This window comes from Gymnoscopelus microlampas (assembly GCF_963454915.1).
Source record: "Gymnoscopelus microlampas genome assembly, chromosome: 20".
Classification (NCBI taxonomy): domain Eukaryota; kingdom Metazoa; phylum Chordata; class Actinopteri; order Myctophiformes; family Myctophidae; genus Gymnoscopelus; species Gymnoscopelus microlampas.
Genome location: NC_139957.1, coordinates 19,117,050 through 19,142,747, shown reverse-complemented (window position 1 = coordinate 19,142,747; position 25,698 = coordinate 19,117,050). Strand labels below are relative to the sequence as shown.

Here is a 25,698-nt window from a genome sequence, read left to right as displayed (position 1 = left end):
TCTTCTGTGTTTGACAAGTATGCCAACATTATTGTATGTAACAATGTTCTGCCTTCTATGCACTTTGTAACTGGCTGTTTTCCCATTATCTGACTGCACTGGCAGTGTTTATGTCCTTTGTACAAGGCATTCTTGAGCTTCTGTTTATGTGGACATAAATAAATATTTCAAATGTGTGTGTCCGTCCCTCCTTCTATCTGTGGACAGCTAATCTCCGGCACCGTTGGCTTGATGGCAGCGAAACTGTGTGCACACACGATCACGGATGCCAGAGCAGAACCTCTGGCCCATATTTTTCACATGGGCTGGTTATAGCGCCACCAGGAGGCTGATTTTTGCAAAACACATTGTTTGACAGTTCTCCTACACATTTTTCATATTCCATCCTGATTGGCTAAGATTGGCGAATGGAAATTTTGCAAGCACATTCCCACTAGGCCGAGGAAGAAATGCCACTTGAACATTTTCAAATCAGCCTCATGGTGGCGCTATGGCCGATTCGTGTTATTACCTATAACTGCACCGATCTGTGTAAAACGTTGTATGTGCACTCCCTAGATGCCAAGGAAAACCCTTTGCCTGCATTTTTCACATATGCCTTTTATAGCGCCACCAGGAGTCCGACTTATGTAAAACAATTTATTTTTTATTACTCCTCCAAATTTCACCCAAGTCGGTACACACATAATCTTTATAGTCATGTGATCAAGACTGATCAGATTTTTCTGATTTTTCATATTCCATCCTGATTGGCTAAGATTGGCATCTAAAGTTTGTGGAGTGGCCCGTTTTGAACAAAATGCCGCAATTCATCCAATTGCGGTGAAACTTTGCACTCACATTTGCACTACGTTGAGGAACAAATACCACCCTTTTAACATTGCCATATTATAGCGCCATCAGGAGACCAATTTTTGCAAAAGAATATATATATATATTACTCCTACAAATTAATTCCAAACATCACGTAAATCGGTATACATTATCTCTATAGACAAGTGATCAAGAAGGATCGGTCCGATTTAACCCACAATAACCTGGCCTGGCGGAGACCTGTGCTCCGAGGACTGAGGAGCACTTTTTCTAGTTTAGCCTATATTATGGATCTAGCTGCATGGTGCCATAGCAACCAGGCCAGCTAGTCTCTGGGGTCCACATAAAAACATGCAAACAAATACAGTTGCAAATCAAATTACCACAAAAAGAATTAAGACAACACATAAAATAATAAACTCATATTAATATTTTTATGCTAGCTTGGGGAGACCCGGGATATCAATTTGAGAACCACTGATGTAATCTAGCCTACTTGCCCTACTATAATTTTCTGTCACTTTTGTACAAAGAATAAAATGTTCATAAAGTATACCGACCTCGAGAAAGCGGTGTAAAAACCACTGGTGAACCACAGTCACCACTCCCCTCTGCAGTGCTCCGTTCCGTAAGCAGAAATAGGACATCCGGTTTTCGAGCTAGCAGAAATAAGGTTTCCGGTTGCCTTCAAAATAACATCACGATTTTGTAATGTTTTTTAAAAGACACAAATCTATTTTAAAAATACATTTATGATGTATGTCTTTTAAATGGCGCATACTAGAACACTTCTAAGTATATTCTGCCATTTTCAGACAATAGTGGACACTGGACCGGAGACGGCTGGGGATGCCAGCACTTGTGACATACGCACACGTTCAGGGACACCCCCTCTACAACGCCACACTCTCCGCTAAGCGGGCGAGGTGTAGAAAAAAGTGTGGCGGACCGTCCAGTGAGGTCAGAAGCCCGAAAAGTGCCGTTTTCAGACAATAGTGGACACTGGACAGGAGACGGTTCTTGGTGCCAGCACTTCTGAGGTACGCACGCATTCGGGGAGACCCCCTCTACACCGCCACACTCTCCGCTAAGCGGCACAGGTGTATTTGGAAAAGTGGCGGACCGTCCAGTGAGGTCAGAGGCCCGAAAAGTGCAGTTTTCAGCCAATAGTGGACACTGGACCGGAGATGGCTGGGGATGCCAACACTTGTGACATACGCACAAGTGCCACACTCTCAGCTAAGCCGGAGACGTGTAGATAAAAGTGTGGCAGACCGTCCAGTGAGGTCAGAGGTCAGAAAAGTGTCTCTTGGCAGTCTCTGTTGTTGCTTACAATTGACCTCTGATCTATTCAGGCTACAGTCACAATTTAACACAAAAATTACAGTGTGAGGTTACCTATTGTTTTCATGTCACTGTGACGCAGTGTTAATTTTGACAGCAATTTTTTATTTAGTTTTAGTCATAGTCTTTTGAATACATTTTTATTTAGTTTTAATAAAATTTTACCATGATTTTGACTTTGAGCCATTTTTCTAGGGTAGCCTAGAGATCATTTCTACCCAGTTCCATGAAAATCTGCCACTCTCTTCTGGAGTTATTTTCTTTTCAACAGACTCGCGCACACAGGAGTATTATTTTGTGTTATTGTGCTTGTCATAATTACAAACAATTGCAGGCTGTAGGCTATTAAACACTCAAGTACAGTAACAGTCTTGCTCACTAAGAGTTAAATAAAGTGAAATGACGGTGATAGGTATTACTATATAAGCTACATTAATAGATTGTGTTAAATATGAGACATGTTTATCCAAATTATTTAGGAGCAAGTGAATTAATGTCCACTGATGAACTAGTATTTACTAGATTTGTCTTGTACCATGTTTTGACCTGATTTAAATGGGAGAACTGCAGTATATTTGACACAAACCCAGATTGACTCCAGTAAACTACACTATCATTTAACATAAAGTTTTGTAAGTGACTATAACAGAACCCCCACATTGTTTATTTTCACAATTATAAAGAATAATATAAATAATGAATGAAAATAAACTTTTAAGTGTATACTTTTAGTGGCATGTCTATTACATCATGTGTACCAGCTTAATATTAATCAGGCAATGGAAGTGGATCCATTTCAAAATGTGTGACATTTTCAAAGAGAACTTTGGAACTAATCTGAACAAGAATCAAGAGGGATTTATTTGTAACTTACTCGATACAGGTACAAGCAGTGAAATGTTGGGACCTGTTTCTAACCAAACAAAATATGTCTTTTTAAGTAACAATACTGATGTAATGAAGTAGAAATACAATAATAGATAACAGAAATAAAATTAAAGTACAATTTATGTATTTTTTAAATAGGGCTTGCAATGTCCAATATTTGCCCACACAAAAAAGTGGCAGGCCGTCCAATGCACCCAGCGGCACTTTTAGTCCAGTGTCCACTATTGTCTGAACACTTTTCTGACCTCTGACCTCACTGGACGGTCCGCCACACTTTTTTTTTTACACCTCTCCCGCTTAGCGGAGAGTGTGGCAGTGTAGAGGGGGTCTCCCTGAACGCGTGCGTATGTTACAAGTGCTGGCATCCCCAGCCGTCTCCGGTCCAGTGTCCACTATTGTCTGAAAACGGCAGAAAAGGGCACTTTTCTGACCTCTGACCTCACTGGACGGTCCGCCACACTTTTTTTTACACCTCTCCCGCTTAGCGGACAGTGTGGTGTTGTAGAGGGGGTCTCCCCGAACACGTGCGTATGTCACAAGTGCTGGCATCCCCAGCCGTCTCCGGTCCAGTGTCCACTATTGTCTGAAAGCGGCACTTTTCTGACCTCTGACCTCACTGGACGGTCCGCCACACTTTTTTTTACACCTCTCCCGCTTAGCGGAGAGTGTGGCAGTGTAGAGGAGGTCTCCCTGAACGCGTGCGTATGTTACAATTGTTGGCATCCCCAGCCGTCTCCGGTCCAGTGTCCAATTTCTATAGGCTATGCAGTCCTTTGAACAGCATTTATCCATTTACACACATTTTTTATGTTTTAAAAAACGTTTTTGTTACACAGAAACATAATATGTGTTGTATAGCTTCGTTTAAATGCTTAATTTATAGTTTTAATGTACAAATGAACCGTTTTTCAATGGTTTTCAATGGTTTCTTTTTACTCTAGAGGGTACTCTTATTCTGAAGAGATGGTCAACCGGAAGTCTTATTTCTGCTCCGTTGTTTCTGCTCACGGAACACAGCTCCTCTGCAGCATGGCTGCATCACATCATGCTGCTGCTGTCTACACACGGCCACCGCTAGATGGATGCTACAATGTTTGAATGTTACCCGTGGCAACTAAGTAACACACACTGACACTTCCTCCCATCTATGCTGCCTTCCTCCATCTAAGTTGTCATGCTCCGGCTCAAACTTAAAGTGGTAAGAAACTTATAAACAGGAACCACCGGAGTGGTAGTTCTTTGTGTGCAAATTCTCACTAACCCCACCGCGTTAAAATGTTTACAAGTTGTGTTTTAGCGATGTTTTTAAGTTTTAGTGACGCGGGTTATTGCTGCGAGCACTCACTGGATTCTTGCTAACTTGATCTGAATTAATCAAATTAAATTAGCTTTGCAAATAGTTATCTACATTCGCCTGTTAAGTTAATGCATAATATTGACTTTTGGAATCAGGGTATAAATGCTACAACAATATCGGTCAGTGCGTCTGCGACCCTGACTGCATGGGCATTTGAAGTTTAATTCGCTCTTCTTCCTGTCAGTGGTGTAAAGTAACTATGTACATTTACTCAAGTACTGTACTTGTTGAGGTGTTCTTACTTTACGGGAGTGTTTCCAATTTCCAATACTTTACTTCTACGGTCTACCCCACTACATCTCAGAGGAAAATATTGTACTTTTACTTCACTACTAATTATATGAAAACTTTAGTTACTCTAGTTACTTTGTAGATTTTGATTATTATTACAAAACACATTAACCATTTCAGCCCTATATATATTTCTGCCATTTGAAAATAGCAGATCTACAAGCGCACAATGTGTTGCTTTCGTGACGCATTGTGAGTTTGTAGATTTGCTATTTTCAAATGATTTGAAAACTTGTGAAATGGTGCATTCTGCATAATGAGTACTTTCTACTTTGGTACTTCAAGTACATTTTGATACCAATACTTTTGTACTTATACTCAAGTAAATGTTTGATTCTGGACTTTTAACAGAGTATTTCTATATTGTGGTAATGATACTTTTATTTAAGTAATAAATGTGAGTACTTTTTCCACCACTGCTTCCTGTTTAAGGTGGATATGGTTGGCCAATATGTTCTACCCACGCAGTGAACTGTTGAATACAAATGTGAACATTTGAAAAAAGAAACATTAAGAAAAAAGGACCAGCAGCATAGGGTTGTGTTGTATTAGAGACTTACAACGTGCTGATAGTGTAATTTACTAAATACTATAAGTTAAATGGTGTAATATGATAATTGCTGTGTTCCATTGAAACCCACTAACACACACTTCTCTTTTGCAGCCCTTGAATGGAAGAAGTGCTGCTATTGGACAGTAAAACTGCTTGTCCCGCTTGAAACCTGAGATTCAATTGGAGCCTGTTCTGCAGTGACTTTAGGAGAGAGTGTGTGTGAGAGAGAGAAAGCGAGAGTGTAAAAGAACAGCAGAGAGGAGGAGGAGGAGGGTGAGGGGATGCCCCACTCAGGACAGTTGTGAGTGAGCTTCTGGTATCAGCATCAGTGTCTTGCAGTCACAGCGAGTCATCTGTCGACATGGCCTCTCCAAAGCACTTTGGTCGGCCCTCAGTGGATATTCACAATGTGATGCAAAAACTGCAAGGTGAGTGTCATTCCTTTGCTTCTATAGGGTGCTGTGGCCTCGTTACTGTACGTACAGCACATTATCTCTGTGCAGCTGTGATGTTCTGCTGATTCAATACCTGGGCTGCATGCCCATTTGAAGTTTGATACGCATAGATAGAAGGATGAAGATGCTTTTATATACACATACAGTATTGTATAGTACAACAGTGCAGAATCACAGTTACTTGCATTATCATTATATATATATATATAGATATGCGCATGCGCGCGCGCGCGCACACACACACACACACACACACACACACACACACACACACACACACACACACACACACACACACACACACTATATACTATGTCAGAGTACTTAGAGTGCTGTCTATGATGTCATCACAACACACAGCTGTGACGCGCGCCAGTTTTGGCATCTCCATGTTAGGGCATACTTGTCTGGACAAGTCTACGTCACACCGCCGATCCGACCAATATGTCTGAGTCATAGTGTCTTTGCCAAAGGGGGCTTTGCCAAAGTAGCCGTTGTATCCGTCTGTCTGTGTGCCTTTTGTGCCCATATATGTCTGTTTCTATCTGTCTACCTGTGTCCCTTTTATTCCCATATATGGAGAGCTCTATATCTGTCAGTCCTTGTCCATTTTATGCCCATTTATGGAGATCCCTGATCCCTCATCAGTATATGCCCATATATTGGAATGCCCATATAAGGGCATATTGGTTGGGTCGGACTGAATATCCGAACTACTTGACGGCGGGCATTGGGCACCACACTCCCTCGAGTCTTTGCCGCTCTGGACAACTGGATCTCTGTATGTCCTTGTCCCTTCTTTGCCCATATATGGAGATCGCTGATGTCATCAGTATATGCCCATGGGCATGCCCCCTTTTGTGCCCATATATAGAGCTGATTTGTTTGCCTGATGCCATGACGACACATTGAGGTTAGTTAGACAATACGCAATACACTCCATATTTGGGCATTGGGAACTCCTTATATGGTTATGGCTGAGTCATAGTGACATGAGTGTGATGAAGTGGTCCGCTGGCCCGCCCTCCTAGCGGTCCTCCCTTAAGACAATTTTAATATATAAGATAGTTATGTATATGAAATGTATTGATGCTTGTCTTTTCTCTTTATAAAATAGATTGAGTCATTTCGCTTTCCTAAGTTCACCTTTCCTACAGTATGTATCTGTAGGCACATTACACTTAAACCTAACCCCTAACCACAGCCCCAACACCAACCCAATCCTAAACCTAAACCCTAACCCTAAACCTAAACCTAACCCTAACCCTAACCCCAAACCCTACAGTAAATGCCTAATTCTAACCCTGACCCCAAGTCGTAATCTTAATTGTATTTGTAACCTTAGCTGGAATTGAAATAAATCATGTATACTATACAAACATTAATGTAACAATTTCTAACTGGATGAAGGAATATAATTAAGTGATACAGAAGTATAAAACTTAAGTTGTGGAAGTGCACATTGTGTATTCTTACCTTCTATACTCTTTATTGACGCTTGCGTTTTCAAAATTTAAACAAAATAAGAGTAGTTATTTAGCAATGGGCATTCCAATATATTTAGCCTTAGCAGGCTACAGTATGTGCCTTTATCGACACAAACAATCAGTAAGCTGGTAGGAGTGATTCTGTTTCAGCATATCAATGGTAGCCTAGTAAGCCTACATGTGGTTTCAGAGATGGGGGGGGGGGGGGGCTAAAGCACTGCACTGTCTGGGCATCAAAATTCTTTAAAGGTGAACTCCACCATTAAGTAAAGTACAACTTTAAATTGTCTCTACATAATAGGATCACCCTTTTGAATAACTAGATAACATGCCTACAGCACACCTTTTGAAATCATGTCGAATTGTTCCACACTAAGGCAACAGATAATACATTTTGAATAATTTATGAAAATGCATTTCCATTCTTGTGATGTCTTGTGACGAGGCACAAAGAGCTGTACTGTATTGTTTGCTGTCCTTCATGAGGCAGTTAAGACTAAATGAAACTCAGAGTAATATGATTTATTCCATTCAGTTGATGAACGGAGTGCATTCTGAGAATGGAATTCCGTGCATTTCTCTAAGATTCTCTGCAACACTTGAAGCTCATGATCTCAACGTGATTGTAAACTGACCTTCATTTAGTTATTCTTTATATCTTTCATACCATTTCCATAAATATTATGCATTAATAGTTAGGACTGCAGAGTAGACATACTATTAAGTACATTGTTTGCTTGCTTGCAAAGCAGCCTGCATTTGCATGTCATCCCAGGGTCCAAGTATTGTAAAATCATCTTGACACCAGTGATTAAAATGAAATGCATTGATGACACAGATAATAAAGCTTGTTCAAAGATGAGAGGCAAACCATCAGAATGTCAAGCAATTCTGTTGAGCTTGGCTAACACAAGCAAATCATCAGTTCTGATTCCAGTCCATTGTTAAAAGCTATTGGCCTTATACTTTAATACTACTCTTAAATACAGCCTCATCTGTGTAAGAAATATTTAAACTGGTCTGGCTCCTGACATGAGATATTGAGTCACAACAACAACCGAGACACCATGAATGTACTGACTGAGGACTAAACAGGGCTAAAACCCGACACCAGCTCTGCCCTTGGTAAGAGAATGGGTCGATACCAGTAGTCTCTTCTCGGTTTGCCCCCAACCCCCCTGGTTACCGGGGCACATTAGGCCAATGACATCACAACTACACAGGACCAGGTTGAGTCAAATACTGATATACAGATATACATCTGCAGATAATTCTAACCAGTAACATGCAGAGTCTGAAAGACTTTCAAACCTGTCAAGATCAATTTTTACACTTTCAGTGTTAAAGTAACACTCCAGATTTTACTGTGTAGAATTGTTTTCGGATGTACTATTATATCAGGGTATTTTTATTTGCTGTAGCTTGTTACCATAGTTACTATTGTGAAACATTTGTGTGCGGTTGTGCCAGTTCTCCCCAGTTCCTGCTCTCTATTTGAGAGAGAGACTACTTCCTGTGCTCTCAACAGCGTTTTCATTTGCATTCATCAGAATGAATTTTACTCATAATAAAGAATGGGGAACCTGTTTTCACAAGGGACACTTGCCATTTGAGTAACTTTTTGTTTGTCTACATTGTGAACTGCCCAAACTCAAATTTGGTCAGGCATGCCATTACATGTACTGTAGGTCTTGATAAGCTGACTCCCGGGGTTTATTAACGCATCCTACAGAAACAGTGACGCTCCGATTTCAAGCTCTTCTTCAGAGGCGCTCGGGCTCTTGTCAAGCTTCAATATCAGTCATGGAAATAAGCATACAATTTGAGATTTAAACTCAAAACCCTTGTCTCTGCAGTTAGATGACCTATACCGATTGAGCTACACATAGAATAAGGGATTAACGAATGTTTAAGCTACATTGCCCTTAACACATGCTGACAAATTACCACTCGTCAGTGTGAGTAGAGGTCCTAGCTTGTTTATGCTACATTATGAAGTTTACCCCCCCCCCCCCCCACACACACACAAACAGAATTGTCATTAACTGATTTTAAACATTTTTAAGAAGATGCCCATGAAACAAACTACCTTAATCAAACCAAAAAATTATCACTTATTGTAGTTTTTACATCCTTCACCTGAGCAGTGAGCTCACACAATATGTACAGCATAATATATGCTCAATGCAAGCTACTGTTGACTGTACTGGAGGTTTGTAACTGGAATTCAGTGTCACATCTGGAAGTCATCATTAATAAGGCAGCTTTTAGGTGCCGTGCAGATGACGGGTCTGCTGGGCTTCACAGGGTTCACTGGTTATTAAACATGACTTCCTGTCATTTACAGCATCCTGGAGGGATGTTTAGTGCATGTTTGACTCAATCTGTCTGATGAATTATTGACATCAGGTGGTCTTCAGTAGCATCATCATCGTCATATCCTTTTTTTTAACCAGCTAAATGTCTCAGACTCTTTGAGATTAGAATACATTTTTCAAGAGTGACCTGGCCAAGAGACATTAATAACTAAAGTAATCATTGTCAATTTAGGCCCCGCATTCATACTTTAGGCATTTACTGTATCCGATACTGAACTTTTCTGCAAGGATGGCCACAAGCAGCGCACGTTACAACATCATATTATCAATAAATTAATTAATTAACTTTGTGTTGTTGACCAATTTTAGGCTATAGTACAATAACCATTGTGCAGAGACAATGTGTTTATTCCAACCACAAGCAACACTCTGAGACCGTAACATGGCAACAGCTTGTGGCTTCAGACACGCTCTCGGGTTTCCAATAATGTCTTCCTCATTGCTGGAGTGATGTGCGTGACACACCTCTCGCTTTCATAATGACTGGCCCCTTTGTGGGTTTCCCTGTAGATGAGCTGGTAATGTGTATCTGAAGGGATGTGAAAAAAAGACTGCTGGTTAAGTTAAGGGTTTTGCGGTCAAGTTGTGTAGGCTTCTCGTATCAAACAGGCTGACGTTTACAGGGCTGCAATTAGTGCAGCCCTTTAACAAATACTGAAATCTTTAATTCACTGTTTGTAGTTAGGAATTGTCAATACAAGACATGGGACGATATGACATTAACTGTCATGATTATCCTGGCAATAATTGTGATCCACAATATCCCAATAATTATAAAAATATAGCTAAACTAGAAAAAGTGCTCCTCGGAGCACAGGTCTCCGCCAGGTCAGGTACGTTATTGTGGCCTCCTGGTGGCGCTATAATAGGCCAATGTGAAAAGGGTGCCATTTATTCTTAGGTCGACAAAAATATATATTTACCTTATATTTTGATATGAAACATACATTTTTATTTCATGATAGGACACATAATCTTTTTTGTGAACATCTTTTTAAGTGAAAAGTAAACACGGACAGATTCACTCACCCAGCAGGTAACCAAAAAAAAAAATCTACCTATCAACCTGATATCTAAGTATTCACATGGTTAAACTAGAAAGGTGCATTTCTCCACCAGGCCTAGCCAGGGCTGTGTAAGTGGTGGGTTTCAGACATAAGGACCTGAGGAAGCTGTGGTAGGAAATTGCATCTATATTCAAGGTTCAAGGTTCAACTTTATTCATGTCCCAAAAGGGCAAATAGGTTTACAACAAGAGTTAGCAAAACATATTACATACAGTGAAAGTGGTGGACAATTTAGTTAAGCCGAAACAGAGTTATTCTATAGCCCAACATGTAAAGCACACTGGTACAGACACACCATGAGGCTGACTGAAAAAGGTTTAGGTCAAGTGTCTTCCTTGGCCTGCTGGCAGTGTGCATGAATGGTTTGACACTGATCAGTCCAGCTGACACAAAACACTCTCACTGGTACGTCATTGAGCTAGACAGCTTTTTCAAGTCACTCATCAGAATATTCACGCCTCATGTGAGATACTCCCGATTCTCCCGATAAATTCACCACGATGAAATTATCTTTTTTCTTTTCCGATATTGCTATTAAGCCAATTCCCAATTCCTTACTGTTAGTGGGGAGTTTCACCGGTAGGATGATAAGATAATGTTGTTCCCCAATGCCAGTGTCATTCTAGAGAAATAGTGATCACAGTATTATCCTACTACATCAGTAGTTGCATGCTATAGCACACCCATTAGCAATTTGTTTTCCCAACAGGGAAAAGAGCTCTTACTCTTGGCTTACCTCATGATATGAATAATGGTTATTACTGTATATACTTTGTTGCATGACCGTGCTGCTCACCGTAAATAACAGATTTTCACTAAATTGTGACGGGGAAATCTCTTATTTTCTGCAAGCAACAAAGTTGTATATAAGCCTAGGGAGAGACGGACGTGTTTGTTGTCAGCTGTAAGACGTTCTTCTATCTCAACATTGTCAGTAGCAGCTGCCAGGTACTCTTAGGACAGACAGCAAACACACTGATAGGATCTTGTGACTAGAGAGAGAGAGAGAGAGAGAGAGAGAGACAATTGAGACCGCGAGAGAGAATCTCTCTGGTCAGTGAATCTAATGACCTCTTTATCATGTCTTATTGTCTTCTTTGTTGTGCTAGGCTGGTTGTTTAGATATGGAATTACAGTACAATCTAAAATATTTGTTTCTAGCAATATAATGATGACCAATATCCAAGTGTCAAAGTAGTACGTCCATTTTTAGCACCATAAAGCAATTATTTTCCTTTTGCTATTCCTATGGCTACTTTGAAGACTACATGTAGCAGTAGATGTCACTGTTCCATGTGTAATAAATCTTCAACCTCAAGCATTCCAGAATGGGCTGGCTTGAGGCCAACAGCAGGATCACTTCTGGTCCTGTGTAATTGCTGTCAGCTTGTCAGAGCTACAAAGTGGAGCTGCTCTCAAATACATGGAACAACAACAACAGTGAATGGGCTTTTACAGTGGTCCCAGGTGACCTGCAGAGGCCAATGAAGCTAAGCACCTATGATGCTGTACTACCGCCAAAGATATCATGTGTCTTAAGATCACCTTAAGTACCTGATCACTCATATGAATTGCAAATGCTTGAGTGGTTTGATGGTGCTTCACATCGACATGGTGTTTGTTGCTAGTTCTGTCTTTTAATTGGCACTTAACTAGTCGTCTGACATCAACTTAAATTCGTTCAATATTGACAAATTGTCAATATTGAATGAAATGATCATATGTAAATGATCATATGATTACTCCAGGAAAATACTTGATCTGCATTCATGCTTAAGGTCCTTACACACTGAGAGCCTTATTTCGTGCGATTATTTCCCATTCATTTAAACTGCTGTTTGTCACATGATTATATCCTCACAGAATGCGAATATTATGTGGCGATAAAGCGACATAATTTATTTTCAAAACGAGTTTGATTTTTCACAGCGAATAAAGGCATCCGCTCGCGGTGTGTAAGGACATTCTGAAAGAAGCCAATGTAGCTACTATGAACAGTAACCATTATTATTTGGCCATCTATGCTGCAGCTGTGTTCAGGACTGTGGACAGCTCCACGGCAGGTACTTTGGGTGTTCACTGAGCAGGGGAACATTTTACGAAGTATTGTAGTATATGCTTATTACTAATTGCTACTCATTGGAGTGGCTCACACATCCCTTTGTCCATTTGTACCTTTCTAACTTGTCTGTTCTGTGTCAGAGGACAATTTTAGTTTGAGCTTGCAGGGTCTGCAAAAGTTCTCATTACATGCTCATTGTTCTCAGTCAGCTGTCAACATTGCTTTTGGTGTTTCTATGTCTGACTTTTTACAGTTTTGATGTAAAAGAAAGAAAATGGCTATTTTTACTGCCTTTCCACTCTCCAGGCAGGTCCTACGGTCCTACCTTATTTTTTGCATGTCAGTGTAATATACAGTATGTGTTATATTATTCACAGGAGGCAAAAGAACATTTGTTCCCCTGGAATAGTTTCTTAAACAGTAATTCCAGCTTCTTTCAACAGCCCAAGACAATAGGGTCTGATTAGGTAAAATTATATTGCTGTGCCACACAATGAGCATTGAGAAAAATGAATCGACTTGACTATTACATGATATTGTGTTTGAAAGGGGGATCCTGTGGTGGGTGTGTCTTTTTCCTTGAGACCGAGGGAGAGCAGGTGGTTGCTGTCATTTATCAGTGGGAGCAACATGAATTATTAAGATGTGTAGCACACCATGCTGTGGCATTGTTATGGCCATCTTTTAATTGTGTCATGTTTTAAAGGGCCAGTATCAATCAATAGGCCAGCCGGAATGGACTTTTGAGACCTTACTTTTACATTTGTGTCCATGGACACTACAGTAGAACAGGAAAGCATACAAGCATACATGCAAAAGAAAAAGACATTACAAACATTACAGACATACAAACCAAACGCATTTGGAAAGGAATTCAAAAACATTAAACACAAGTAAATGAACATGAAATGAACACACATACTCAATCATGCCAAGCTTAACCACTTAAGCCCTATTTCCAAAAAAAGCAAAAATGTGTTAAATATTTTAGAAATTCTTGATTTTTTTCTAAATTTCTTTGGAAAATGTCAGGTAGAAAGTGTATAATAGTGATAAGGCAGCCATGGCTGTGACATCACCGCCTCCCGGGTCTTGATTGGTGGAGCAGAGCTCTGAGCTGATCAGTCTCCCATCCTCAGATAGGATGATACAGGGAGCCAGTGCAGCGGGGGCTGGGCACAGCCATACAAGCATGGCTCCTCTGGATGGCAATAACACTGGAGGAGGGAAGGACTGGCTTGCAAATCGCTGTCGCTCTTAGAGAGGGGTTTCCACTGCTCTGCTGTGTGTGTGTCTGTGTCAGTGAGAGTGTTGGGGGAGGAGGGGACAGCGATTCATCTGTGCAGCCCCCAGCGGCTCTTGTGTTTTCACCGGGGAAACTGGGCAGCCAGATCTGCTTTGCTTCCTGCCAGGGAAAAAGGGAAAAGAACTGTTTTCTTTTTTTTTTTGTGTTGCTAATTTTTCCACTGTGGATGTCATCTTCACGCAAACATAGGAGCATACAGGCACCCATGAAGGGCAAAGGGAGAGAGACAGGGAGTGGAGTGTAGAATGGCTCGCTATAAGGATGTATGTGTCAAAAAGACTTCTTCTTTAAACCTGGTGACTGGATTTTTTCAGTATCTGCGTGGTAAGTACGGCAGCAGTGTTTACCTTTATTTATTATATGTCTCATCCATTAGGATTGTTCCTGTTCTAGGATATTACAGGGAAACAGGCTGGCTTAGTAGGTGAAACCGTTGAATGAGAAAGATATGGTGCACATAGACAGATGTGTAAGTCAGCTGTGTACAGTGTGTGTACATGTTGTGTGTAAACGTGTGTCTGTTATGATTGTGTATGTGTGCTATGCTTCAGTGGGCATCCCCTGTGCATCAGTGATGAAGCATTTGCCTGTGGGTTAATGTGATGTGCTCGCTCTTGTTGTAGAGTTAGCATTGCTTGCTTTAGCACGTGACTTCAGACTATATTTATAAGGGTGGATGTTTAAAAATGGCCACTCCATGCAGTGGGCAGCACTGGCCTATACCGGCACAGCTCTCACTATGAAATCTGCGTCTAACCTTTATTTAAACCACAGCAGCATGAGTGAAATCACCAAATCAGATGTTTTGTTATGCATATGAATGGAATGCTGCATAATGCATGTGGCACCATGACTGAATATATTAGTACACCACAAAAGGGGCTGGAGGTGACCTGAACACACACACGCATGTCATTATCGGGGGTCTGCAAGATGTGTTAGCAGAAATCTCCTCCCGCACTCATCAGTCTTTAATCTCCTCATTTGACCTCATTGTTGAGAGCGCATGTCACAAGCATCTGTGATACTTTAAAGTTTGTATGGGTAGGGAATAGGGATGCACTGATTTATCAGCTGTACATTGGTTTCGACCAGTATTGCCTTGTTGACTGCCATCAGCCTATTGGTCAATAAGATGACATTCACAGATGGCCATGGCAATTATGCGCTGGCTTAATGTTGTGCGATCCCATTCTCACCCCTACTTGTCATGGTCTCTTTGGCATCCACATGTTGACAGTGAGGGCAATCTTTTGCGTACCATGTTGACTCAGAAGGAATGCAGACCATGTCACCCATGTCACTTTGTATGCCATTAATATTGGGCATATCTAGCTGGTGCAGTGGTGACTGGTCACACTTTAATTATTAGCTGAACTGTTGCGTGAAGCCCCAAGAATTGTTTGCCAAATTCTGCAGCATTAATCTAGGTTGTAGGGTGAGGGCGACTCCTACCATGGCTAAAACTGTGTGTGTGCAGCTTTTGCATTAGGCTAGATTTTGTAGACATTGAGTCAGCAGTATAGAATATCGTTTTTTTTATGGTGTCTTTGAGCATTTGCAGCTTCCTTATCTGTAGCGATTGGGTGCTGTAACATCTGTTCTACTCATTTGTGTTGTTTGAAGAATTGCAGTACATACTCTGTGTGCCTCATGGACCGGCGGTGAATAAGGAGTATAGGCGGATAACATGCAGAATCAACAGCTTTAGCATGTGACATCCATCATGTATTGACGTGTGTTGTGTCTGTCTCATTTTCAGATGAGCAAGAGGCTGTGCAGAAGCGAACATTCACAAAATGGATCAATTCTCATTTGGCGAAGGTAAGAGCGGAATTCCATCTATGTGCTTGTGCTGCTTTCATTTCACATGGTTGTAGTACAAGGTTTTTAACCGGATCTGAGATACCATATTGTAGGTGTAAAGAAAATAGGCTTTTACACAGTGGTCATTGATCTGTCAGGGCTGCAGTAAAACTCTTTATGAAGTTACATTTGGAACGTGAGGCAATCCAATATTATCATGACCTTTTCCATTGTTTGGGTTTATCTGACTTCTCATGATGATAGTGTGACCTGTCCTGCCTGTCAGGGCAGTGGCATTTAAGCCACTGCTGACCAACCATGCATGAGGAGATAATGGAGCATGACACAAGCTTCATCATGCAATCATAATAGCCACTCATAAGGCACCTCAAAGTACAATCATGCCAAATAACTGACACATTTTTAATAATGCCATTCAGGGCTCTGAAGCATTTATATGACTGTAAACATTACTGGTGTTTGTTTATGTGGACCGTATGATTATTCTATTAACTAGAGGTTCAGGCTGCTACGCGGCCCTCACATCTAGAGTTTGCGGCCCTCACACCTACATCGCACCGCCGATCCGACCGATATGTTTGAGTCATAGTGTGGGGGCTTTGTCAAAGTACCCGTTGTACCCGTCTGTCTGTGTCCCTTTTATGCCCATATATGGAGATCTCTGTATCTGTCTGTCTACCTGTGCCCTGTTTATGCCCATATATGGAAATCTCTATATCTGCAAAATCTAGAAAATATAGAGATCCCTGATGTTATCAGTATATGCCCATATATTGGCATGCCCATATACAGTATGGGCATATCGGTCGGATCTACAATTCTGGGCAACCGTATATCTGAATAACTCAACCACCACACGCCATCGAGTCCTTGCCGATGTGCAACGCCAAGTTTGAAGTCAGTCGGCCCCATAGATGCGCATGACCATACTGTATTGGCATAGCGGTCGGATATGTGGCTCTGGACAACCGGATATTCATACATGCCTATATATGGGCGTATTGGGTTTGTTTATGGCTATGTCTGAGTCATAGTGACTCAGACATGGTCAGACGAGGTCCTGTCTATATCTGGGCGTATCAGGTTTATTTATGGCTATGGACAGGCAGACCTAATTCTAGTTCTGCCTAGAATTCTAATCTATTCTAATCTATTTTTAGATTAGAATAATTTTCCTATGATCCGTTTGCCTCGCATCATTTTTCTCCTATTCTACTGGCCTCTATATGCCTCCATTCTTTGTTCTATTTTCTCAAGGAAGGCTTTAAAAAATAATAATGCCAGAGGCTGCTTTTGTTGACTGGCTTCAGAATGTCTTTTTACTGAGACATTTTGACTGAGTAAGTAAAGATGACATACAGTAAAGCAATAGGGTCTGTGTCATTGCACAGAGCCATCTGAGCCAATCACCTACCCAGGAAACTTCAGATATGCTTCACTACCTGCGGAGCAGTGTGTTATTTATGGATATTTACTGTCGGGGCATAAAGCCACCAAGTGTGTGTGTGTGTGTGTGTGTGTGTGTGTGTGTGTGTGTGTGTGTGTGTGTGTGTGTGTGTGTGTGTGTGTGTGTGTGTGTGTGTGTGTGTGTGTGTGTGTGTGTGTGTGTGTGTGTGTGTGTGTGTGTGTGTGTGTGTGGTATTTCTCTGTAAGTGCTTCTGTATTCGTGTCGTGTGTCTGTAGTGTACATGTATTTGCATGTACATGTCCATACTGTATGTGTAAATATGTAGGCGTGTGTGTGTGTGTGGTCAGGATTGGCAGGGAGAATGCTGCACTGTGCAGATGGAGAGTAAGAGGGTGAGGACAGTTCCCTGCAGGCAGCAGTCTGCTCCTAAGGTCCATGCAAGGCAGTGAGCAAAACAAAACAAATTTATGTGTTAGAGATCACTGAATTCGACTCTAATCAGGCTTGAATGACCCTGCAATAAGCATTATCGTTGCTGTCGGGCAGAAACCTCATATCTCCACATTTCAACTCTAAATGTTTTTCTTCATTTAACACCCTACCTACATCTTACAAGAGTGTCAAGCTAAAGTAGTGACAACTGCTGATCTACAAGCTCACAATGTGTCACATCCCAATGCACTGTGAGCTTGTAGATCTGCTATTTTCACTATTTATGAAAATGTCTTTCCATTTCCTGAAAAGGTTTTGGACATACAAGGTTTCCACCCAACAGCAACGATATGCACAATGTATAACATTGAACATTACAATGACAGATCAATAGCCAAATCCGGAATATTGCAGGGAATGTTAAATTGTAAGTAACAGGGAAATCGTTATACAGCAAAAACACATTTTGGTTTGCTATGACACAGCACAGTGTGCCTGCCTTCTGTGTTCGTGTCGTCTTTGACGGCTCTTTTGTTGCAGCCTGATCTGATCCTATAACAGCTCAAAACATTGAAGGAATCTGAGTTATGTTGTACTGTAGACAGAGACACACCAAGTTGGTCTATTCTTCATTATTCATGCATCACACCCTGGTCTCTCTCACTGCATACCAATGGGACTAGTGTAGAATAAGCCAAGTCATGAAACGTCCCTGAAACGGTCGTCATAGTCACAGACTGCAGGCAGCTACCGTATGAGACTCACGTCAACAGCGATCAATCAGTCTCTCAGCCGTAGATGGGAAACGGCTATAACATTTTCTCACAAGCTTTTAACGAATCCGATCAAAGTTCATTTAGACTTGATAGATCTGCTCCCCTCCTGTGAAGTATTTTGTATTCACAGTTGTAGGAAAAACATGCTATCTCAGTTCACTCTCAGTTTCCCCCAGCTGTCTCTTTTCCATTGTGTCCATTTCCGCTCATATTGTATCACTAGGCACCTTTCCAGTGATTAGCTTTCACTATTTTGACAGTGATAGTGGGGCTATTTATTTTATTTTCCAGGACAGGAAGGATGTGTGTTTTGTAGAAGCTTTCTATTTGAGTGATTGTATTGGTGAAAATTGTTGACAAAATAAAATATTAAAGAGTAAAAGTAAAATGTTTGTTAGTGCTACTAATGTGTTCCTGTTGACTAGTAAGGCTCTTAAAGCTGAAATCCGGAACCTATTTTAATCAATAAAACTTTATTTTAACCAATCTGTATGGTAGAGTTTGTTAATACAATATAACTAGTACATCTGTGGTTGGAGGTGGTCTCCATTGAGGGTAGGACACCTACTGGTTGACAAGTAGTTCTGCCTGAAGCCCATAGCTCAGTATCTCCCCTGGCCAAGCAGAAATAATAATAATGATAAACATTATTTGTATAGCACCTTTCATGAGATGAAATGCAGCTCAAAGTGCTTTACAGAGCAAGAATACATACAATGGCTTATTACAGAGTGCTAGACATTTTTAGACCTGGGTTTGAATCGTGATTAGTTGTGGATAGCATAAAGGATGTCACCAGTATGGATCACCAAAGAATAGTCATTCAGGTTTTTATGGCTATACTTGTTTTTTCTGAAAATGTGCTTGTCCTAAAGTATTGCAATGTTTCCTAAGAGAAAGCGCAGTCATAACATAAACCTCGATAGCTCTTTGACTCTGTGATTGATGTCTTTGAAGCAGAAACAAGCTCATGAGCAGTCCACTAATTGACGAAGATGAGGCATCCCCGCTAGCATGGTTGCTGCATGGTCACTGTCCCTGAAGCAGAAGGAACATCTGATGTGCAGAACACAGGGCAGAGAAATGCCATTTTCACACTGCTGTGCCCCACATAGCCAGCCAACTGCATCCTGTCATGAATTATGATATGTGTTGAGTTGTGAAATGACCTGTTTCCTGTGCCAAATAAAGAATTGCCCTGCCAACCTGAGCTTTTAATTAAGGCTTCATTTGCCCGTGTAAATCCACGCATCTGTTGTATTAGCTACATTTGTTCAGTGTGCGCGCAATGCTGTAGATTTGACGGTCATTAAACTCATACTCAAGAATAGAAAGATGGAGGCATATACAGTTTAGGTGTGTACAACCTGATACATATCCAGTGTGGATTGAAACAATTTTGGATTTATTTTAAGCACAGTACACTAAAATCCTGAGTCTTAATTTAACACATATTTAACACATTTTTACACTCTCAGAGTTAAATTAACACAGTTAAAACTGAGACAACATAAACAGTACTAGAGGTGTTGAGAAGTCATTTAATTGAGAGATTATAAGATTCTGTAAATATGCATGTGGATGTGATATCAGTAGATGGTGCCCGCTTAGGGTTAAATGAGCCCATGGACTGATTTTGTTCTGAGCAGCGTGGCTTCAGCACTGGGCACCATGCCACCACTGAGGCAAAGCCACCATCTTTTCAGCTGCAGGGAGGCACTGTGGTCGTTGCTAACAAGCTCTGCTCTTGTTTCTCCTGCCCATAAGTACAGGGTTACAGTGTCAATGTGAGCTATTACAAGCTTTAAGGCATTATTGATCATATGGATACCGGTATGCCTGTCTTAATTGTGAAAATTGTTTGAATTGATTGTTTGTTGCCAACTTGGTAAAACCGTGCTCTTTCTCTGCCAGCGTAAACCACCCCTAGAGGTCAACGACCTTTTTGAGGACATCAAAGATGGGGTGAAGCTCTTGGCTCTTCTGGAGGTGCTGTCTGGACAGAGACTTGTGAGTAACAATGTTGGATCAGCCTGTCAACCATGTCGGCTTCATTTGCAGCTAGACGCAAAATGAAGGATGAGGTTCCAATCAGGACCAGGGATTAACTTTTTTGTCCTCTGGTCACAACGGGTGGTACATTTCATCATCTGTCCGTCATGTATTGTTTCACCAGCCAAATAGGTATTTAGATTACAACAGCGCATCCAAATGATGGATGATCTCCTTCCAAAATGGCTGTTCATTTTAGACAAACTAAACCGTCCACTGATGATCACTTGCATTTGGATGGTGCCTAGTATTTCCAATGCCGACGTGAAGCCATTATGCTGTAGATTGAATTCTCAACATGATATGGCCTCCCTTCCGCATCTTGCTCGGTTTCAACTAATCCCTTGTATGTCCTCAGCCCTGCGAGCAAGGCCGCCAGCTCAAGAGGATCCACTGGGTGTCCAACATTGGCACTGCACTCAAGTTCCTTGAAGGAAGGCGGGTAAGTCACGCCGACTTGTGTACTGTACTGTTTACATTTTCTTCAGATCTACAGTACTTAGCTGTTGATGAACTTGAAGATAACAGAAAAAAATCACTGATGTGATTTGAGTGTCTCAGAGTATGATTTAACTTATGCCCTTCAAAACGGATTTCAAAGGGGAATAATAGATTCCCTGTCCACGGCACTTCACGCACTACCTTGAGAGAGGCATGAGTTAGATGAAGAGCTTTTCTTGATTGCATAACCCCTTGTTAGGTCTTCTGGTTGCTCTACTTTTCACTGGGCTCCCTAAGGAGACTTACAGTGTTTGTGACCTCTCTCCCATCATCTCTGCCTTCAGTCTGTGTATCGAGGATCTCCGGTCAGTTGCCGTTAAACAGCCTGTGTGTTCATATATACTCTACACATAGCTCTTGTTTGATGCATGATGTGTATGGGCTGGAGCGATGCTTGGATTGAGCCATTCTGCCTATGTTACTCTCACTCTTACAAGTATTAGTGTACCATTGCTGTGCTATTTTGATAAGAACATTGTTTGTGATGCCTCTGATTACCTTACGTAATAAACTGGTGACGGTTTGACTTGTACAGTAGAATGCAAATGCAGTGTGTATTTATGGCAGTCCTCTAGTGTAATATCTTTAGTGGTGTTATTTGCTACAATGCATCTACTTTTCTTTTGTCTTGTTGAACACATTTTTCTATGTTTTTTTTTTTTACATTTCCTCTTTATTCACCTTGGCTGTTTTCTGCCTCTAATTGCTTTGGCTACACAGCTGGTTTTTGAATACTTAATGACATTGGAGAGGTGACTGATGAATTCAAGTAAAGAAGCTTGAAATACATAATTCTGCCTGTGTGCTTACACAGTAAACACAAATGTACCCTTTCGGGGTAACAGCTGTATTTCCTGTTGTGTATTTAGCATTTTTTAATGATCCTTTGTGCCTTTTCTTCCAGATCAAACTCGTTAACATTCATGCCACAGACATCGCAGACGGACGACCTTCAATTGTGCTTGGTTTGATATGGACCGTCATTCTTTACTTCCAGGTAATATATTCAGTCAAATCTATAGGAAATCCCCTTGTTTGTGTAGAAACTTGAATAGATAGTGTTCTGTAGTTAAACAGTTTGATCTGATGTGGCTGTTCATCACATCATGTATGTGTGTGTGTGTGTGTGTGTGTGTGTGTGTGTGTGTGTGTGTGTGTGTGTGTGTGTGTGTGTGTGTGTGTGTGTGTGTGTGTGTGTGTGTGTGTGTGTGTGTGTGTGTGTGTGTGTGTGTGTGTGTGTGTGTGTGTGTGTGTGTGTGTGTGGCGGTAGTCTAGAGATGGCTCAATGACTTAACTTCCTGAGGTTACACAGTGTAAACTCTTTCTTCTTGCTTCCTGTTCACATTTTTAGATTGAAGAATTAACCAGTAACCTGCCGGCCCTTCAAGCCCTGTCCAGCAGCAACTCTTCTCTGGATAGCATGGCCAGCTCTGAGACCGGCAGCCCTCCTATGAAAAGGAAGGTAGTCCCCAAGTTCCAGGGCAGTGCCAAGAAGTCCCTGCTCCGATGGGTTCAGGTCACAGCTGCAAAGTACGGCTCTTCCTGCTGTTTATTTCCACCTGTGATATGACTGATTTCAGTCTAATTTTGACTGTGACCTTGATATTGTACCTTGGCCTTTTTTTTTACCCAAAAGTTATTCATCTATTTGGGGCAGAATACTGATCATTCTCGAGTTTCAGGACAATTGATATCTGTTCACAAGTTACAGCACGTTACATGAGCCTTTTTGAACCAAAGGTTTATATTATTTCTTGGGCAGTTTATTGACCATTACTTTTTCATGAAAATCCGTCCATCCATTCTCAAGTTATTTAGCAAAATGGACAAATAGACAAACAAAAGAAATGGGCCAAAGATATATACATATTGTTATATATATATACACCCCATCATAATACTTTATAATTTCTGTTATGTGTGACTATATGAACATATGTACTTTCTATGTTGTTAATACAGTATGTTTCATTTGTTTATAACTATATAGTGTACGTATACATTGTAAGCAATGCATCACGAGAATGCACGTAGATTATGCAATGTTGTATAAGTCCACCAAAAGACCACTAATTTAAACTAAACTAAATGAATACTTCCCTGTATGTTTATTAAGGCGTCATGGCATTGAAGTGAGGGACTTTGGTGCCAGTTGGCGCAATGGTGTCGCCTTCCACTCAGTGGTTCACGCCATCAGGCCAGACCTGGTGGACATGGATTTGGTATGCAGGAGGAGCAACAGGGAAAACCTCGAGGAGGCCTTTTCGATCGCAGAGAATGACCTGGGCATCCCTCGTCTGCTGGAACCAGAAGGTCCCTTTTCTCTCTTCATACTGACAATGCTGGTGACTCAGACAGAATAGCAGTAAACATACCCATAATAACGTAGATATTTACTGCTTCTTCTATGTGCATCGATGTCAAGTCTGTGATTCAAACCGAACAGCAGAAAACGCAATTTATTAGACACATAAATCTTAGTAATACATCAATGCATGATGAATGGTGACTGTTAGTGTCCATGCTGAAGAACAGAATTTATTATTCCCAGTTTATTTGCGGCTGTGCAAAAACGTCTGTAGATGTGAGGCAATCTGCAGCAGTAGCTCTGCAGTCATGTCTGGAGAGAGCGGGGGAGGGTGGTAGGAGGGTGGAGGAGTCGTGAGAGGCTTTATTAAGAGAGGAGGCACACTGAAACATCTCTGCTTTTAGATCAACCCTGATTTTCAACAAAGATAAGGTCATGGATGGAGATGAGAGTAGACGTGTCAAAGCAGCTTTCAGGAAATACTAAATTTAACTCCCCTTCAGGACATTAAAGTATTTTTTCATGTCACATTTACGTCATACAAACATGTCTTATCTCTCGTTTATTTATGCACCAGACTGTGATTACAATGAACAACCCTGTCATCCAATTCGTATTCTTTGAGACGCATACATGACATGTACAGTATTTGGGGGCGTGGCTTCCATTGTCTTGGAGTTGCAAACAACATAGATTATCAGCTTTGAGTTTGTGAGATGGATCGTATAAAGTGATACATGTGTATGTATGTCCTAGTGCAAAACTATGGTTAAGTATCATAGTGCATGGACCTGCAACATGAAAAATTAAGACAGGACGTTCAAATATTACTCTCTCAAGCTCCCGAGCCACAACAAAGTCCGCCAAAGATGTACCTTTGTTTGCACCTCCAACACACTTACGTGGGCTGGTCAGAATTAGCCACCAGTTAATCAGACTCTGTTTGTGTTTTCATCTGTAGATGTGGATGTCGACAAGCCAGATGAGAAATCCATCATGACATATGTGGCTCAGTTCCTCAAGCACTACCCCAACCCTCACCACTCTGAAACTGACGGGCAGGATGAGGTACCTCCATTACTTTGTTCTCCTGTACGTTCTTGTGAACTGAGAACTCTATTGTTTTTACTGCAGGGTTAGAGCCAGTAGATACAGTATATACAGTATGTTCTCATCATGTTAAGAAAACCTGCTATTGTGGTTCTCAGTTGTTGTGCAATAGCGCTTGCGGCTTATGTTTTTTTTTTTTTATTGCAATCTGCTAAAGCTACAATCCATAAGTTTTATGTTCGTTGTCTCTCCCAGCAGAGAGAGGTAATTGCAACAATGTCCGAACTACAATAAGGATGCCGGCCCCATGTATTGCCACGTTTTCTGTAATCTGGGGTACAGTCCGCTGTTTTAAATTACTTTATTGACATTGTCAACCAGTTGGTGTCCTACCCGACAACAGGGTCGAACTTTTGTATTAACATACCCTACCATACATATTTGTTTAAATAAAATCGTATTCATTCAAATAAGTCCCGGATTGTAGCTTTAAAGATAGAAATTAGCATGAATCCGTGTATCAGTCAATTGATCGATCAGTCGATCAATGAATCACCACCACTGAGATCTCTGTCCTCGTGCACTCATTTCATTTCTCCATCTATTCACTTTTGTTTTTTTTGGGCCATATTAAGCTGCTTCTTGGCTCAATTCCAACTTTTGCACTCACAGTCCCAGTTTTGCAGGTAAGTGTTCATAGTAGTTGCATGTGTGTGTTTGCTGTGCATCCCCCATCTCAGCCTTTCCATTACGTCCCTCCCTCCCACATCCATTTTGTTCTTCTTTCCCCTTGCTACTCCTAACGCTTTTTTGTGCTGTGTTTGCATCTCTCTGTGTGCTGCTTACCTGGATAGTTTGGTCCCCACGATATAGAGCAAATGCTTGAGGTATGTGTGACTAAATTTAATCCGAGATCTGAGGAAGATATCTTCAGTATCCATGATCCCTCCCACTTGCATACAACTAATCTATATCTGTTAATACTGTAACTGAATGTTCTTGTTTCATCTCTTTTTTCATCTGGAATGTCAGTATGGTGGGAGTGTATCTCTGTTTTGTTTTTTTACAAAGCGGATTAGATTAGTATTTTTTATTCATTTTACCCTTGACAACATGCTGTCTGTCTGGTTCCCGGGGTGCATGCTGACAGAGAGAGGAGCGGAAGGTGCTCAGAGAGCTTAAGGTGTTCCTGGATCAGTTGGAGAGAGACGTGCTGCGAGCCCAGGGGGCCGAGGGCAACCTCACCGACAAGTACCAGGTGAATCAGAGCTACATCAGTTGCATAACATTCTGCTTGGGGAAAGAATAGAATAGAAAGTAATGGAATGAAATACAACAGAATA

General features: G+C 41.1%; 1 protein-coding gene across 1 annotated transcript in view; it reads left to right on the top strand.

Moving 5' to 3' along the window:
- The first annotated feature begins 5,517 nt into the window (after window positions 1-5,517).
- Window positions 5,518-25,698, top strand: part of syne1b (spectrin repeat containing, nuclear envelope 1b) — a 117,388-nt gene continuing 97,207 nt past the window's right edge. The window contains exons 1-9 of the mRNA XM_084045307.1: window positions 5,518-5,674; window positions 15,764-15,825; window positions 20,359-20,454; window positions 20,855-20,938; window positions 21,902-21,994; window positions 22,349-22,527; window positions 23,114-23,310; window positions 24,267-24,373; window positions 25,506-25,613. Of these exons, the coding sequence (XP_083901433.1) occupies window positions 5,608-5,674; window positions 15,764-15,825; window positions 20,359-20,454; window positions 20,855-20,938; window positions 21,902-21,994; window positions 22,349-22,527; window positions 23,114-23,310; window positions 24,267-24,373; window positions 25,506-25,613 (993 nt within the window). The 5' untranslated portion in view covers window positions 5,518-5,607. The remainder of the gene's footprint in view (window positions 5,675-15,763; window positions 15,826-20,358; window positions 20,455-20,854; window positions 20,939-21,901; window positions 21,995-22,348; window positions 22,528-23,113; window positions 23,311-24,266; window positions 24,374-25,505; window positions 25,614-25,698) is intronic.